An 18,795-nucleotide genomic window follows, 5' to 3' on the forward strand; every position below is an offset into this window, starting at 1 on the left:
AAGACTGATTTTGGACTGCTGCACACACACCCTAGAACTATAAAATAACTACATGTAAGCCACTGAATTCCTGGTAATTTGTTACAGCAGCAGTAGGAACTAACAAAGGGGCTTCTTAGCCACTATCTCTTCAGTACTGAAAACAAGATGGACTGCTCACTTTTAAGAGTCACAATGTTTACTACACAGTAACATAAGAAAACACCTTTGAATGCTTTAGTAATGAAGTACATAAATACGATGTCCTTACTGTTTACTATAAAGAGTGGCCTATGTGTTACCTCATTTACTTCTAGTAACTTGAATACAAATGGATCAATTTTATCATACTGAGACTCCAATGACTAAAGTTCAAAGAAGTTATATAACATGTTGGAGTGGTTGTATCTAGTAAGTGATGGCACCATATCTGTCTACAACACAGGCCTTATTTCCTAGAGTCAAAAGAGGTTCAAATCTAAGATCCAGAATGAAGTAGCTGCTTAACCTTAACCATGTTTCTCAGTTACAAGCTTAACTCGGCCTCTCTACTTACTCATCTGTAAAATGCAAAATGAAGTTACCATTACCTACCTGAGTGGGCTGTGCTGACAAAGATGCTAAAATGTACACATGCCACATGCCTGGTATGGCTGACAAATACTGGCTACCACTGCTGTTCTGTAGCTATGCTACAATCACACCTAGAATACATTGTCCTACGTATCCAAGAATTATGATTAACAGTGTGCAAAAGAAAAAAAGGCAACCATTATGAATGAGATGGACAGGCTGGGTTTGTTTTTCTGTTAAGGTAAATCTATAATACTCTAAGCAGAAAAGACAAAAACAGAAAGGTTTATCACAATCTATCAAACGATGACAGTGTAAGATCAGACTAAAATGAGTAATACTAGAAGGTAAAGAGGTAATATGAACATTCAACACTCCATCTACAAAACAGAAGTGGGTAACACAACTTGGAGACAACTTCTGGACAAAAGGAGAAAAATGGCCACAAGGAGAAGCTCATCAACTCTAAGAAATTGCTGTCTAACCCCACACCCGTTTCAGATACCTGTTTCTGTTAACGAGTATTTAAAGGGCTCAGAATGACAAACAGGAGACCAAACATTTTGTTCTCCAAAATACAGACCCTTCCAGTCAGATTTTCTCAAACAGGAGATTTCTTTTCACCCTTATTAATATATTATTCTATAGGAGCAAAAACTCTACAACTTCAGAGTCCCTGGATTCCATTACACACCCATAAAACGGAATTGTTGCTAGTGCTTTGAAGAAGCTATATAAGAAAGTCTATCTAGATTTTAATGTAAGAAACAAAATCACTTCAACAGAAAGGCCATCCTTTCGGTCACCAAACGTCACGACGCTGAAGGAATTCTCCCAGGAATTCCTTCAGAAAGACTGGCTTTCCCAAGTACACCTTTGGCAATCCTTTGGCTCGCAAGCTATTTCTGCTCCTCAGAAACCAGAGATATGCTTAAAACGAACTTAAAAGTTTCAGAGACAAAGAACGGAACAGGTAGCAGATTGATTAGTTTACTCTACCAGTACCAAAGGCCATGACCGAAAACTACGGTAGACACTCCGTGATACCTTCTCCATCAAGGTAACCAGAAAAGGGCTTCATAAGACCTGTGCTTCAAGAACAGCAGCCCAAAAGAGACCACTGGTCAAGACTGCGCGAGAACTGACCAGAAGAACAACTGTTTATACGGTACTCTTACCCTCATGCCGACTCACGTTTTCAAAATCACAGGTCCGGAACGCATCACACCTGACTCGCCCATGCCCTGACCTCATAAGGAAAGCAAATGACTGCCAGGAAAACCGAGTTAGTCGCTCGCCAGCTCTCTAAACACTACCCAAACTGCCCCTTCTGCAGCGCGGGAGCACCTGAGCACAAAGGCACCAAGTGATCCCCCTCTGTTCCCTTCTCCCCCCCCCCCCCCGTCGGACTCTGTAAATTCCAAAACACAACTCGATCATCTCAAGAGGAGGAGCCGGGTGGCCGCTGTGTCCCCTGCTTGGGGAGCAGGAGCACCCGCAACCCCCAAAAGCCAAGATGACTTGGGGGTGTGACCCGACCTGCTCCCTCTCCCCTATGGTGCCCACGGAAAGTCCCGCGAGGTCGCCCCTACTCACCAGACTAGCGAGCAGAGAGAAAGGCAGGAGACCAGGGCCAAGGCCCGCCGGTACTTCTTCATCTTCTCCTCCTTCTTCCCCCTGCCAGGAGGCGGCACATCCTCCCCGCAGCAGTCACTGCCGAGGCCAAGATGGAGGAGCCGGAGCAGGAGCGCGAGGCTGGGACCGAGAGTCCGAAGGGCTGTGGCGCTAGGGGAGCGGTTCCGCGGTGGCTTGCCTCCCGCCCGGCCTCCCCGAAAGGCCCACGGCAGCGCAGACAGGGACGCTTCTTCACAGGGACGCTCCGGAGACTGCCGCCGCCGCCGCTGGGTCCGCCCGCTCGCCCGCGCCCGCCTCCTCCGGCCGTCGCCGCCACTGCCTCCCCATCCCCGCCCCACCCGCTCGAGCCCTCGCTCCGTGCTGCCAGCGACCAACGGCCGCCGCGTACTCGCCTCTCAACAGCCAATGGCCGCCCGGGCCCCGACACCCCGCACGCCGCTGAGCTGGAAGGAGACGCGTCACCCACGTCCCTCTCCGCTCTCTACACCAGGCTCCGCGCGGGCCACGCCCCCGCCGCTGACAAAGCTCCCGAGCGACTCAACCGCCGCCCAGCCTACGCGGGTCCCGCCCACTAGCTGGCGTTCGAACAGGAAGTCCTGTGACCCTCGGCTTTCCGCCTTTGAATGGGCCGCCCCTCTTGCTGCGCGCGCCGCCTCCTCGCACGGCCGTCTGGGGGTTGTAGTCCTCCTACCCGAACCCCTTTTCTAGCTCCTTAGAACCTAGAATTAGAACTTAGAACCTTAGACTCTAGAATTTTTGAGTTATCACTTCTCAGGCTGACTAGTTTCGTTATTGTTACGTCCGGTTTTCTTCCTTTGAGTACAGTCATGGAATGGCCTAGAATTACTGGGGACTGTCAGAAGAAAGCCTTACTAACGTAATTTAAAAATCGGTTTACCCAAGGAATTGGGTCTGGCTTATTGAAGTAAATGCTGATTGGAAGATAGAAAGAGGCGTGTCGAGGTTTCCTCTCATAGGATTGGCTGGGACTGGGAGACTGAGGGTTTTTTTTTTTTTTTTCTTGTACCTAAGTGAGAATTCATTCCTATCTGCCCACCAGATTCCTGAGATGTAGAATTCGTTTTTGTTGTCTTTATTTCGGGCTTTGGGTTCGCTGCAACGAGACAGGCACTGCAGACAGACGCTCAGCATCCTAGGGTACCTCAAAAGCAGGGAAAGCCGCCTTCTCCACACACTTGCTGTAAACTGGGCAAAAAGAAAATTCAGTGTTTGATGTTCACAGCGTGGAGACCCCAAGTGTGTACGGAGCTGAGAACCCGGGATCATAATTTAGGGAACGCTGGCGTGCAACTTCAGAATGCTTTATGGAGCTTTCTGATCCTGAAACGCGGCTGTTGGAAGAAACATTTGTCCTTGTCTGTGCTGGCACACTTCTTACTAGTACAAATAATTACTCTGACACTAATAGAAACTAGTCGTTACTGATAGATATTTCTTTTATTGGATACAAAATATAGAAGTGCAACTCAATTTTATTGCTCTTACTGCCTTTTCCTACTGCAAGACAAAACTACTTTCCGAAGAAAGCTGTTCAACAAGGTGGAGGAAGGGGACACAGGGTTACTGTCAATTATCTGTCTCAGGGCATAATATAGTTGTTTCTGTTATTGGAGGTAGGGTGGGCGGCTTAAAAGTGACGAGACTTATTCATGCCTTCATAAGAAAAACGCAAGGAAAATGCCTAATGAATACCGTTTTTGAGACATGGTGTTTACCTTAAGAATCTAAGTTGAATGAGTTGTTATATTCCAGAGGACAAATAACCCACCGAGTAATTCTTGGAAATAATACAACCATATGTTAGGAAATCTATGAAAGATGCTAATATTGTCCTCAGAAGAGTTCTCCTTAAATTACCTTTATCTGTCAATTAAATAGTTAACAGTTGATGCCATTTCTAGTTATATGACAGTAAAAACCTTTTGTCTATTCCCCACAGCCCACCAGCATTTACCTCAAAAACAAAACCAAATTATTAGTATGCAAGTGTTTTTTACATATTGGAGACATGGTGTTGCCATGTAGTGCAGATTGGTCTTGAATTCCACTTTCTCCCTTCCTTAGCCTCCTACTTGTTTGTTGTTGTTGTTGTTGTTGTTGTTTTGTTTTGTTTTGCTTTGTTTTTGAGAAAGCATCATACTGTTTTCATGTATCTTAGTTAGGATTTCTATTTCTATAATAAATTACCATGTCCAACATCAATTTGGTGAGGAAGGGTTTATTTGGTTTACAGTCAGTCCACTACAAAAGAAAATCAGAGCTGGAACGTCAGTACAGGAACCTGGCCAGAGGCAGGAATTAAATCAAATACTGTGGAAGAACACTGCTTATTGATATTCTACAGCTGTCTCAGTCTGATTTTTGTTTTAAAAGTACTTATTATTTTGTATGTGTGAGTGCTTTCCCTGTGTGTATATCTGTGTACCAACATGTGTGCCTGGTGCCTATAGAGGTGTTGAGTAGTTATCTGGGTGTTGGGAATTGAACCCAGGTTCTTTGCAAGAATAACAGATGCTTTTAACTACTGAGCCAATCCTCCAGTCCATCAGCCTGCTTTCTTATACAGCTCAGAACTACCTTCCCAGAGTTGACATCCCCTACAGTAAACTGGGAATTCCTGTATTCCCACATCAATAGTTAATTAAGAAAATGCCCTATAGACTTGCCCACACGCAATCTGATGGTGGTATTTTCTCAATTGAGCTTCCTCTTTACAGATGATTCCAGCTTGTGCCAAGCTGACAATAAATCAAAACAGGAACAACAAATAGAAAACAATGAGGACAATTAACTCCTTGTCAACTTGATACACAAACACATTCCTATTCAACTATAACTTTTCTTGTTTATTTAAGATCTCATTTTAAGGCCAACATCACAATATAAGACATTCCGACTTCCCATAGTGCCACAGTCTGTCTCACTTTACTGACTTACTAAGACAGCGTGGACTCTATACATTTAGATGTCCTTGAAGAGTTTATAAGAATTCACATTCTCTGTTCCCTAGCTAGATGTTTTTGTCCTTTTTATAGTAGTCATTCTTACTAGAGTAAGTTTCTATAATATTATTTTTAATCTGCATTTCCCTAAGAAATAGTGAAAGTATTTTTTCATGTAGTTATTGTATACCTTCCTTCCAGAAATGTCCATTAGGTCTTCACTTATATTTTAACTGGATTATTTGTTTTATTTTTTAATTTTTATAAGAGAATCAGATATAACAAAATCTCTCAATTCGATAAAGTCTAGAACTCCTAACAACACACCTACACATGGTAACTGATGTTCCCTGTCGGTCCTTGATTATTCTGGAACTTACGAAGGGCTGTGCTGTACGATGAACAAAAGCCCAGCCATTCCCCAAAGGTTAGCTACACAGAAACTATGTAGAGTTCAGGCCCCAGCCCTGATAAAGATCAGAAAGTCTTCCCTGGTGGTAAGAAAGAACAGGGAGACCTCAGAAAGAAAGCCAGCACCTTCTGCCCAGCCACTTTGTTCTTTGTCTCACATATCAGTCATACCTAAGAAGCTCAAGAAAAGAGCTGTTTTGTCCCATTTAAGGAGGTGTTTTTTGATCAGCAAGCTTTGACGTATTTTGATTGACTTGAAACTCTATCTGCTTCTTTTATTGCCAACAAAATGCTGAGAGGTCTGTGTCTAAGAAAGCTCTGTATAGTTGTTACCTAGTGTGATTTGATGCTTCCATGGTGAGAAGCCAATTAGGCCAGAAATTGCTTGGAAATGGGTGAAAACTGCCAGAGTGTAAAGGATAAACCATTAGTAGAAAGGGTGAGTGTGGAAATCAGCACTTAAAACTTCATGTATGAATAAGTACAATTGAATTTATTATTTGTCCCCACCTAATTTCCTTCCTTATGTACCTTTTTTATTTAGCTACTTTTTTTTAATTACAAAAAAAACTTACATTACCTTGTCAATCTATCTTAGTATCATGTATAATTTGACTATTTGGGGAGGAAAAGGTGAAATTTAGAAGGGAATAAAATAAAAAATTCTATTTCTAGGTTAGAAATTCTATTTCTATTTTAATTCTGTAGAGTTCAGTTTATCTTTCAAAGAACAAAACCACTTGTGCATTGAAAAAATTTAGCCTGCAATTGTGGTGCTAGTTTGTGAATCCTAAAACCCAGGAAACTGAGGCCAGAGGATTATGAGCATGCCACCAGTCTGAACTGCATAGCATCGCCCTGCCTCAACCTTATACTTTTGTTTTACGATGCCAAACTCAGGCTTCACAAGTTTAGATCCCAAGTTTAACATATGAGTGCTTTTTAGATGGCTAGGTTTAATAAGCTCAAAGAGGAAGTAACCAGGGGAAACGTGGGTGATAAAGAGGGAGAAAGCAACGTACAGCTTCCAGGTGAAAAGGGAGCACTGATATAAAAACCAGGAGCTCCAGGTTATCTGTGTTAACTCTGTGCCTCTCTAACAGAATACTTTAGGCTTAACTGTTTTTTAAATTGAAGATATTTGGTTTTTTTGTTTTGTTTTGTTTTGTTTGTGTTTTACAGATCTAGAGGCTGAGAAGTTCAAGATCAATTGATGGCTCTAGGGAGGACCCAAGGATGACTTTCTCTCTGTGTCACAGCTTGGCAGAGACAAAGGGAGGGAGAGAGTAAAAAGTGGAGAGAGGCAGGAGAGGGATTGGAGAGGTAATGGAATGGAGAAGGAGGAGGGAGAGAGGGAGAGCTCTTTATCAGGAATCTGATTTTGCAGTAATGGCATAAAACCCTTCACGAGGGCAATCTTCCTGATATTCCTTCTTGTTTTTTTTTTTTGTTGTTGATTTTTGTTTGTTTTTTAAATCCTACACACAGACACTGTTGCACTAGAGATTAAGTTTCCAACATACAGACTTTGTTTGTAAGGAGAATTCCTTTGGTTTTGAAACACAGTACTAAATTTAAGGCTCTGTGGAAATATCTGGCAACAACTTTGCAGAATAAGATTAGGAGGAAGTGGATGAAAGTGGAAAGTGATGCCAAGGTACACAGGAGGAAGTGGAAGAAAGCAGAAAGTGATGCTAAGGTACGTATTGGAGATTCTGTTGTGTCCCTCCTGCACAACAGGTAATTGCTTCCTAAAACTTTGGCTCTATCCTGCCTTGATTTCATTCAAAATCTCCTATTGGCCTAAATGGCCAATAATAAATAAATAAAAGCCTGCTTCAAGGCCTTCTATAATTCAACGTATCTGATGGTTCAAGACTTATCTACCATTTTTTTCCTTTTAAAACTCAATTTTCTCACTGAAGCAAACTGTTTTCCATGCCACGAAATACTTGGCCCTTGTAAGACCATTTTATCTAATGTTCATTTGTTTGTGTTCTATCTTCGCAAACAGCGCATAAATTTCTTATGAGATTGTGCATTTTATAACACGATAACTTTTTTTAACAAGAGCACAAGTAATCTTTTTTACTTAACTATTTGATTTATGTAATCATACTAAATATAATCTGCTCTATTACTGAAATTCTTAGAAATAGTAAGATGTTACTAATTCCCAGAGGCCCTACCCAGCCAACTAGCTCTTCCTCTACTAATGACCATGAGGTTTTATTTGTATAATATTGTTTGATTTGGGTTTGGCTAGATTTTTCTGAGTTCCAGTTACCCTTGTACAACACGAAAAACTAAATTGTTTAAGAAATACTTATTGATCCTTCCTTATGTAAAAAATACTAAGGCAGAGACCTGCTTATAGAGAGGGAGTCTTAGCATGTTTCTGGATAGTGGTTTAGTGAAGTTAAATTGCATAAAGTTTATAAAGGCATAGAATGAATAGCATAACAGAAAAGCCAATCATGGAATGCAATAATCAAAAGGAATCCACAGTATACTAACTATTCTTTGAACTAATGCATAATTAACAGCATCCAGCAGCAGCATATTTCAGGATACAATATACTTCATGTGGTGTGAACATGTGTACTGTTTGTATTGGTGACAATATATATCCTGAGAATATTGCCACAGCCTGTTACCTACATTCATATAATAAAACAAAAGTGTAAATTTTAGTCAGAACTTAGTGAAAGTGAAAGTGTAATTGTGTTTTCACCCAAGTTTTTAGACTGGCAAAGGATGCTTACATGTCTCAAATTAAGAAACTTTACAACAGATTGGGTCACAATTCATTAGAGGGTCAAGAGGTCGATTTTGAGGAAGCCTAGCAGCACTTTTTAGGAAGTAAATGGTGCCAGGAATGGTGGTTCATGCCACAACATATGCTACCAGCGATGAGACAGAAGGATTGCCTGAGAGTCTGAAGCCATCTAAGCTCCAAAATGAATTCTGGATCAGCTGGAATTAAAGAATGAAAAACAATTCAAAAGCATAAAATTATCATTTTTTAAAAGATCAGAGTACATCTTTGTAATGGAGATGATTTTTCTTGGCACTCCTATTTCAGTGGTGTGTGTGTTCTGTTATATATATTCATGAAACTGGGTTGCAATGTAAAATACGTCTAAATATGGATTGCACTCAAAATAATGTGAAAATCTTCACTAGAAGAAATGAGATGTAAAAGACATGTTGAATAAAGGCGATATTAATAGCTAGTGCCATGAGGCTAAGGGAAAAAATGAATTTACATTTTATCTGAGGGAAGAAGTAGATATATGTTTGGGATATACAAAAGATGGTCTATATAAAAAGATGGGATGTATAAAAGATAGTACAGGGCTGGAGACACAGTGAAGACAGTAAAGTATTTGACTTCAATCATGAGGGCTGAACCTGACTTCCAGAACCCATGTTTTCAAAACCAGAAATTAGTGGTGTGGCAAGGCTTGTCTTCCAGCACTGGGAGCAGAGCCAGGCGGTGTTGCTAGAGGCCACTATCTAGCCAGCCTAGCCTACTCATTCGCAGGCCAGTGAGAAATTCAATTTAAAAAGGGGCCAGGGAGGGGGGGAAGATGTGACACCTAATGAAGTAAATCCAAAGTTGTTCTTTAGCCTACACACACACACACACACACACACACACACACACACACACACACACCACCCACAGTGCTGGGAGGGGAAGAGAGAGAAAGAAATGATGGAAGAAAAGAGGGAGGGAGGAAGGAAGGAAGCAAGGGAACAAGCAAGCAAGGATTTTCAAAGAGATAAGAATACAAATAATATAGTTTCTTAGATACAGGGGTCAGTCAGCCTTAGAACTGAACACAAGACAACTTCAATCATCTGTATCACAAACCTTTTCATTTCAGTCTGTTGGTACCTATTTGATATTTATTGCTTGAAAGAAATAGTGCTGGTGAACAGTAATACACCATTTATTGTGTACCTTGCATAAAAGACTTCAGGTCATAGGAAGGTTTTAAAGATACCATCTTCTATTAGAATAGACAAAAATATTTAAATTAAAAAATGTGGCCCTTACAAAGGAATCCAAAGTAAGTTAAAGATAATTAAGGTCAGAAAAAGAGTACATTCATTGAACCTGTGTAATTACCTCACAAGCCCCACGAAACTATATATAGGACATGGGTTTTGTTGTTTAATACACAAGGTTTCAAAGTTGGAAGATCAGGTGACGGGGACCATAAGAATACACCCTTGAAGCAGGAAGGCGATTAAGGAGTGGAGAGTCCCTAAAGTGCCCACATGCTGCTCTGGCAAGCCCGCTTTACCCTATTAATAATTCTGGCATAACTAATAATGATGCCAACTTTTACTCTCAAATATGCTCCAGCTTGCACAGTAAGCAATATAGTCATCTTTAATACACCAGGCATCTGAAAGCAGAACTCCAGTTTAGCAAAAGGGAAAATTTTGATCCGATACGTGGCATGGAATATTCACAAAGCCAGTTTAGGGAATGGGACCAAATTGTGTGCGTACACATGTTTGGTGCCAATGACAATGGGAACAAACTGTAACTTGGTAAATCTCCTCCCCCACCTACCGGACTAGATAACACTGTAGAAACTGGCAGGATGGCTAAACAAGTAAAGGTGCTTGCTGTGCAAGCCTGTAACCTGAGTTTGACTGCCCCCCCCCAGAACCCATAGAGAGGTGTAAGTAGCTGTGCAAGCCTGTGGGCCTGAGTTTGACCCCCAGAGCCCATAAAGAGGTGTAAGTAGGAGAGCTGACCTCTGACCTCTGTATACACATGGAGACCTCCCACCATCTTTCATCAGTTGCCAGACTCGTGGTTTATGTTGGAAATTGGAAGAAAGCTTATCTGAGGATATATGATCATTCCAAGGTGTTGGTGGGTGGGTGGAGAGAGAGAGAGAGAAGACATGGAGATCTGATGTTTTTTAATCAGTTCATTCTCCAGGCAATGCCATAGTCAAATGTCACAGCTGACTCACAGAGATAGTCAGTGAGCATCTTTAGGTTCACTGGGTCTCTCCCTGAAAGCAAATCTAAGCAGTGAGGATTTGGTGTGGGAAGTCCTTCTGTATATGTGTTGCTTTTATTGGTTAATGAATAAAGCTGCTTTGGCCCAAGGAAGGGGAGAATAGATTAAGGCATGAATTCCAAGCAGATAGAGGAGGAAAGAAGGAGGAATCAGAGAGATGCCATGTAGCTGCCAAAGGAGACAGACGCCTGAGAACCTTACTGGTAAACCACGAGCCTCATGGTGATACATAGATTAATAGAAATGGGTTAATTCAAGATGTAAGAATTAGCTAGAAGTATGCATGAGCTAATTGTCTCAACAGTATTGTAATTAATATTGTTTCTACGTGATTATTTCATGTCTGGATAGCCAGAAACAAACTAGCAGTCTCCATCTACAAGGACTACTGGAGACACCAAAGTATAAGTTCAGCTGCCTCCAAGACTTTCAGACAAGCTAGACAGCCAACAAGAGTCTCAGTCCAGTAGAAAAGGACACTCTCCAGTTGTTGAACTACCTACAAACTACACATCTCTCCAAGTTTCCAGGTTTCATGGGCCATCACCCATGTCGGGGTGGGCTTTTGGTGATGAAGTTGTCGTTGAATAATTTCTGCTCTCTAAGCAACTCCAATAAAACTCATTGGTTCACCAAGTTGGACTTTGGTGATATCCTTACTTAAGTGTGTCATTGGTTCCTTTTCTGGGGTGAGTAGACCTTTATTCACATCTTCCCATGAATAGTGACACACAAAACACATGTAAAGAGATTTTTTTCCCCTGAGGAGGCAGACAGACCTAATCACCTTCTGAGGAACCATACACAAATACTATCATCTTGAAGACTAGGATTTCAATATATAAACAAGGTGTGGAGGGCTGGAGAGATGGCTCAGTGGTTAAGAGCATTGCCTGCTCTTCCAAAGATCCTGAGTTCAATTCCCAGCAACCACATGGTGGCTCACAACCATCTGTAATGAGGTCTAGTGATCTCTTCTGGCCTGCAGACATACACACAGACAGAATATTGTATACATAATAAATAAATAAATATTTAAAAAAATAAACAAGGTGTGGAAAAGAAAATCAGACCGCTGAAGCAGCCATCTAGAAAACAAACATAATCTGAAAACAGCTCTGCATGACAAGTATGTCTGTGAATACCAGTGACATACTCAATATAAACACTGAACAGTCATCAGAACTGTGATTAATTGCATCAAGAAAGTGAGGAATGGGGAAGAGCACAGATCTCATGGGACTTACTAGTCCACGGAAGAAAAAGCAAATCCTTGGCCTCCTCTTGTAGGAAGGCTGCTGGTTCGTTCCCGGCTGCCCAGACTCCCAAAATAGCCACACAGAAACTGTATTAATTAAATCACTGCTTGGCCCATTAGCTCTAGCTTCTTATTGGCTAACTATTACATTTTAATTTACCCCATTTCTATTGATCTGTGTATTGCCATGTAGATGTGGCTTACTGGGTAAAGTTCTGTCTGGTGTCTGCCTCCTGCAGGGGCTCCATGGCTTCTCCCTGACTCTGCCTTCTTTCTCCCAACATTCAGTTTAGTTTTCCCCGCCTAGCTCTGCTCTACCCTATCACGGGCCCAAAACAGCTTCTTTATTAACCAATGGTATTCACAGCATACAGAAGGGAATCCCACATCTGCCTACCTTGAAGTCAGTAGTGTCTACAATTTAAAGCACAAAAACAAGGAATAATTAGCTACTGTTTAAGACATGGAGCAAATATCAGAATTATTGACTATAAGAGATGAAAGCAGTTGAACAGTGAGAAGTGGTAAGGTTAAGAAACATTTTTTATAATCTTACTGGAAAGATTTGATTCTTAGGTGTATATATAGCCAAATTTAGGAGAATGATTTGTCATCGTCTTGCTATTTATGGAAAAATAAGTTCATATATTAATAATGCTCTCCATCTTTGTATACCTTTGTACTGAGTATGTGGGACAAACCATACTATCTGCTATATACATATACTATGCATGTGGGCCAGGCAATGGTGCCTTTAATCCCACAACTCAGGAGGTAGAGGCAGGTAAATCCCTGAGGTTCAGGTCAGCCTAGTCTACAGAGCAAGTTCCAAGACAGTCAAGAGTACACAGAGAAACCCTGTCTTGAAAAACAAAAAACAAGAATCAAGTGGAGATGTGAAGCAAAGGAACATTTCCCTACCGACTCTTGTATTTTAGGGTTTTAGAATTCTCACTGCCATATGTAGTTTCAGAACTTCAACTAGCCTTAAGTTTCCTTTCTTGCCTGTTATCTTTGACAGTCTTTCTAACGGTTAAGTATTTAGCTGGTGATTGAGGAAAAGTCCCTCGGGTTTAGCAATTTAGTCATTATCACAGTTTGAGGCCTAAGTTGCAACCATCATTACATGGATCAGCCATTTCATCTTATCTTTTTTCCCAGGAAGATTATGTGGTGTTAAAGTGTGCCCATCTGTAAGCGTTAAAGCGTCAACGTGAAAGGGAGGATATTCAAGGTCAACTGGCATTGAGTTACTTTGCAATTTCTCTCTACTTTACAGCCGTCATTTACTTACACATAAGTGACTCAAACAGCTTAGTTGAATTCATTGGGGAAGTCCGGTCCATAGGAAAGCATTAAATATTAATTATCTCTCATCACTAAATAATTGATGAAGAGTAACAGTGACGCTCTCCAGCAAGGTTGAGGGCTGTTGGCAACACAGCCTTTTAATCGGATCTGTTGGCAAGCTCAAAAGCCACTTTCTTCAGAAGGTTTGCCCCTCTGACAGAGCACTCCTTCACAAGCCCTCTACTTTGTGAGCTTCCATACTATGAATCATCACATCCTTCCACTCTGGTCAGTGTATCCTCAACCGGAAAGGCAGGGATTGTATGTTATCTCACGTCTGTATCCCCACAGTGCTCTGCATTATCCCTGAACAAAGGGGCATTCACTCAAGCCTATACGGAGAATGCTAATGATGGCAGTTTGGAGAGAGGCATGTTTGTGTCTTAAGTATGTGTGATATTGAGTTGGAGCTTTGTGTTCACTGAAAAACGAGAAGTGGAGAAATACAACCAAGCAATATAATCCTCATTATGTTGTTTGTGAGCTGGAACATTAAAAGCGGACTTTTCAGAAACATTTGGCTTTTATTATGATTGCCAGCACTTAGTTTCATCTTCCAAGATAATATTGGAAAGCAAATTTCATCTGAGAAGTTTTAAATATCCAAGGGTTCCGGAGGTGGAGGCAGGAAGACAGTTAGAAGTGGAAGGCCAGCCTCAGCTACTTAGTGAGTTCCCTGCCAGTGTAAGGCGCAGTGTAAAACTTTGTGTCAAAAGGAAACGGAAAGAAAACATAAAAGTTTACTTCTCAAGTATAGGAATGAGAAAGAAACTTGGCATCACTAAACAGAACTTACTTTTGTTGTTTTAATTTGGTTTTGGGTTTTTTGAGACAGAGTTTCTCTATTAGCCCTAACTGTCCTGGAATTCACTTTGTAGACCAGGCTGGCCTCAAACTCAGAGATCTAGTTACTACTCCCGCTTCCCAAGTGCTGGGATTACAGGTATGCACCACCACTGCCCAACTCAGAACTTAACTTTCAATGAAACATTTTTAATTACCATACAGTGACAGAGTTCATGATCACATTTTTCAAGCAGAATTTGCTTTTGTTCCTTCTCCATTCCCCCAGCCCTCCTCATCCCCTTTCCTTCCACCTCCTCCTCCTCTCTACTTTCAAGTCACTTTTGTCCACTCCACCTTGCTTCTTCAGCACCTTATTTCTCCCTTTTATGGTAGTTTTTTCCTAGTCAGAATTTAAAACCTTCTTTTTAACTACATGTATGTACATGTCTATGTGAGTACATGTCACATGAGGGAGGGGGTCTCGCAAAAGCCAGAAGAGAGTATCAGATCCCCATGGAAGTGGGGTCACAGGTGCCTGTGCCTGCGTCCAGCCTTGTGGGTGCTGGGAAGCAAACTCAGGTCCTCTGGAAGAGCGGCAAGTGCTCTCAGCCATCCCTTCAGCCCCCTCTACTCAGAATTGAATTTTTAGTCCCAATTTATCTTTTAGATCATTTTGGTTAACTTTAAAATTTGTGTGTTTTTAATTTTACCACTTCCAGGGTCTACTTATATGCTGAGAAATTCAATATGATGCATGTATTTGCTTAACTGCAATTCACCGCGCCTGCTTTTAAATCAAACACAGCTGCTGGAAATATTTTCCTAACTGAGCAGGACATTTAAATTTTTTTAATTATACCTCTCTGCAGTGTTGCCAGCGTAGAGGGGATTGGGAAAGGTTCACAAAGCAGCGCATTGTCTTTGCATATAATGTTCTTTGTGCGTTCACCTCCCCATACCACAAGGCATTTCTTCTACATAGATCAAATCCGTCTTCACACAGTTCCTTACCATTACCATTATGCTGTAGCCACAGAACAGGCAACTCCAGAAAGAACTCTGGGATCTGTACCTTACGGTGGCTTTTATTGTCGGCTATGTTTAGAAACTGTTCTAGAACACCCTTCTTGATGCATTGTGTCTACAAGAGGAAATAAGGTATCTCTATTGCACTGCTTTCAAGGTGTGGCTGTAAGAAACCTGATAAAAATTCTTTCTGTTTTAATTCTAGTTAATGTTTAAGTTCTGCCACAGGGACAATTTGTATTCCCATTCTGGTGTGGAAAAACAGAACATAGTATATGTCACTGTGGGAATTATAACATCTGATGATATATATAACCATGATAATGCCTAGCATAGATGATGATACACAGATGATAGAGATTCCATCTAGTTATATATCAGATATTGCTGTATTATAGTATTTATGCCACTTAACTATTCTACTGGGTCTCTTTCTCTCATCAAGTAAAGTGCTAGGCCAGATTCTTTTCTTTTTTCTTTTTCTTTTTCTTTTTTTCTTTTCTTTTTAGTTTTTCAAGACAAGGTTCCTCTGTGTAGCTTTGGAACCTGTCCTGAATTTCCTCTGTTTGACAAGCTGGTCTGGAACTCACAGAGCTCTGACACCTGCCTCTGCTTCCTGAGTGCTGGGATTAAAGGCGTGCGCTACCATCACCCAGCAACCTAGGCCAGATTCTTATTTTCTGGTTTACTTATGCTTCTCATAGGTGCACAAGAGATGGAAACTGCGTGATAGTTAGTTTAAATAAATCAAAGTTTAAAGCCTGTAAGCCAGAAGCTCAGGGTAATGATATCGACACAGTCCTTTCCCTGTGTTATTGCTTGGAGAGTGTTCTGTCTACCAAGATGCAAACAGCATGGCTCGTGCATCTAGTTTAGCAGACACCAATGGAAGATATTAGGAAGCTCTTCCCACCAAGCTTCTCTCCCTAGAGTCTAATATCCCTTCTTTCTCTGCTCTTTTTCCAAGCTCCCTCTGTTGACCCTGGTTTGTGTTTCTGTCCTTTTGTATGCAAAAGCTTTCTCTCAGTGTTTATAATATACAACCTAGAATGTAAACGTCAATGAGGCAGACACTCCCGAAAGAGCTTTCTGATGCTGGTCATAACGTTAATAGAATAAGCAGCAGCCCCCAGGCTATAAACTGACCTATTTCAGTAATCAAGCTGGGACTTTAGTGGGAAAGCGATGCATACCACGCAGGATCACTGAGCCTAGGTGCCTTTCCCTCTACCGTGAAACAGTTCTGGGACTGAAAATCTGTGGCCCAACAGACACTACCCAATCAAATGTACATAACGCTTATACATTGCAATCCTCAGATGTTTTCTTCCTCAGAAAATTGAGGAAGAAAGAAGAAAGGAGGGAAAAATGAACAGAGGGAAGAAAGAAACTTTTTTAACACAGTTGATGTTTACTTCTGAGTTCTGTCATCTCAAAACTACAAATTATCAGTCATCATAAGTTTGGTATGTGTCTGGCCACAAATGTATAAAAAGGAGGATGTATAAATATCTTTAGTGTTTTGTTTGGAAAAGGTATTGGAAAGTCTACTTTTGTGATCACAAATACGTCTGTTAGAGAAGAAAAACTGGATACTCAAAGATGCTTTTCAGAGTTACATTTTATTTCCAGGTTGTATTATTACTCTGCTGTGAGAACATACATGTACATGACAAGAGAACAAAAGTTAAACAAGAAATAAGTATATCTGGGGTTTGGCTGATGTTTGAAGGCCCTGGTGAGCTGAAAACTGCAGAAGGAATTGGGGCTTGCTGGGCTTAAATATCAGACCATTCTTTAGAAAAATACATACAGGAGAAAAGAAGGAAAGTAGCTTTTCCTAGGAAGGAAAAGTCCCAGCCAGCTCTGTTACTGAAATAGGTCAGTTTTGAGCCTGGGGCCTGCTCTTTATTTTATTGGCATTTTGACCAGCATCACAAAGCTCAGAGGTCACTAGAATGCTTAGATGTTCTTTCTTAATATTTTTACAACACCAGAAATCTGTTGAGATGAAAGGATACAAAGAGAGAAGGGAGGGGGTGGGCTACGAACGAACAAGAGACAGAAAGACAAGAGAGCTTGGCGCTGGGATAATGAATGTGGCAAGCCTCTAGCTTTGAGTTTATCGGGGACCTAGGAGCCATTTCTCTCTCCTTCACAGGGACTCAGATGAGAGGCCTTTTGAAGGATCAATCTGTAGCAGAAGGCAGCCTAATGACCATGGGAAGAGCTATGTGACTTTTGCTGTCACCATAGATTGGGCAAGCAGCAGTCAATGGATAATTTTTGGTGTGAACGTTTATTCTTTTTTTTTTCTTTCTTTTCTTATAGATGAGTGCTTTGGGAGGAGTTAGGGGGAGGAATACTATAATCAGAATCAAAAATACCCGAGCCGTGCAGTGGTGGCGCACACCTTTAATCCCAGCACTCGGGTGGCAGAGGCAGGCGGATCACTGTGAGTTCTGGGTTCGAGGCCAACGTGGTCTGCAGAAAGAGTTCCAGGACAGACTCCAAAGCAACACAGAAAAACCCTGTCTTGAAAAACAGCAAACAAAAAAATGCCTATAATTCGTGATCCTGGAGAAGATAAATAAGAAGGTGAACCCAAAGAAAAATATATAGGTATCCTCCTGGATATTGGAAGTAGACAAGATTGCCAGGCAAAATTTGGGAGCTTGGGGTGGGGGTGGGGTGGAGGTAAGGGTAGATGGGGAGAGAAAAGTGAGAAGGGGAGGAAGGGGAGAGTTTGGAAGAATGGGACAGTTGGGATGGAGGAAGGTTGGATATGGGAGCAGGGAAGTATATATCTTAAGTAAGGGAGCCATTTTAGGGTTGGCAAAAGACTTGACTCTAGAGGTGTTCCCAGGTGTCCATGGAGATGTCCCCAGCTTGTTCCTTGGGCAGCTGAGGAGAGGGAGCCTGAAATGGCCCGATTCTATAGCCATACTAGTGAATATCTTGCATATCACCATAGAACCTTCATCTGGCAATGGATGGAGATAGTGACAGAGACCAACATTGGAGCACTGGACTGAGCTACCAAGGTCCAAATGAGGAGCAGAAGGAGAGAGAACATGAGCAAGGAAGTCAGGACTGTGAGATGCATCCACCCACTGAGATAGTGGGGGCTTATCTAATGGGAGCTCAGCAAGGCCAGCTGGACTAGGACTGATGGAGCATGTGATCAACCGGACTCTCTGAATGTGGCAGACAATGAGGGCTGAATGAGAAGCCAAGGACAATGGCACTGGGTTTTGATCCTACTGCATGTACTGGCTTCGTGGGAGCCTAGTCTGTTTGGATGCTCACCTTCCTAGACCTGGATGGAGGGGGGAGGACCTTGGACTTCCCACAGGGCAGGGAACCCTGACTGCTTTTTGGACGAGACAGAGAGAGAGAGAGAGAGAGAGAGAAAGGGGAGGAAGGGTAGGGAGGGGAGGGGGAGGGAATTGGGAGGAGGGGAGGAGGTGGAAATTTTGAATAATAATAATAAAAAAAGAAAAGAAAAGAAGTCTACAAACTGAAAAAAAAAGAAAAACAAGCAAACAAACAGAAAAAAAATGTGGAATGAGATAGAAGCTGAACTGTTAACTAGAATAGTTAGCAGATAAGAAAATCAAGTGCTGGGCGGTGGTGGCGCACACCTTTAATCCCAGCACTTGGGAGGCAGAGGCAGGCAGATCTCTGTGAGTTCGAGACCAGCCTGGTCTACAGAGCTAGTTCCAGGACAGGCTCCAAAGCCACAGAGAAACCCTGTCTCG

The 18,795-nt window shown here is 41.8% G+C and overlaps 1 protein-coding gene across 4 annotated transcripts in view; it reads right to left on the minus strand.

The window, feature by feature from the left end:
- Suco (SUN domain containing ossification factor) overlaps positions 1-2,472 on the minus strand; it is a 56,943-nt gene extending 54,471 nt beyond the window's left edge. For 2 of the 4 annotated variants that reach the window (XM_050158319.1, XM_050158321.1), the window contains exon 1: positions 2,149-2,472. In XM_050158319.1, coding sequence (XP_050014276.1) covers positions 2,149-2,210 — 62 coding nt within the window. In that variant the 5' untranslated portion in view covers positions 2,211-2,472. The remainder of the gene's footprint in view (positions 1-2,148) is intronic. The other 2 variants (XM_050158317.1, XM_050158320.1) reach the window with 2 other exon arrangements.
- Between the last annotated feature and the right edge of the window lie 16,323 nt (positions 2,473-18,795).

Source organism: Alexandromys fortis, unplaced genomic scaffold (assembly GCF_014885135.2).
Source record: "Alexandromys fortis isolate MF-2015 unplaced genomic scaffold, M_Fortis_MF-2015_v1.1 scaffold_97, whole genome shotgun sequence".
Classification (NCBI taxonomy): domain Eukaryota; kingdom Metazoa; phylum Chordata; class Mammalia; order Rodentia; family Cricetidae; genus Alexandromys; species Alexandromys fortis.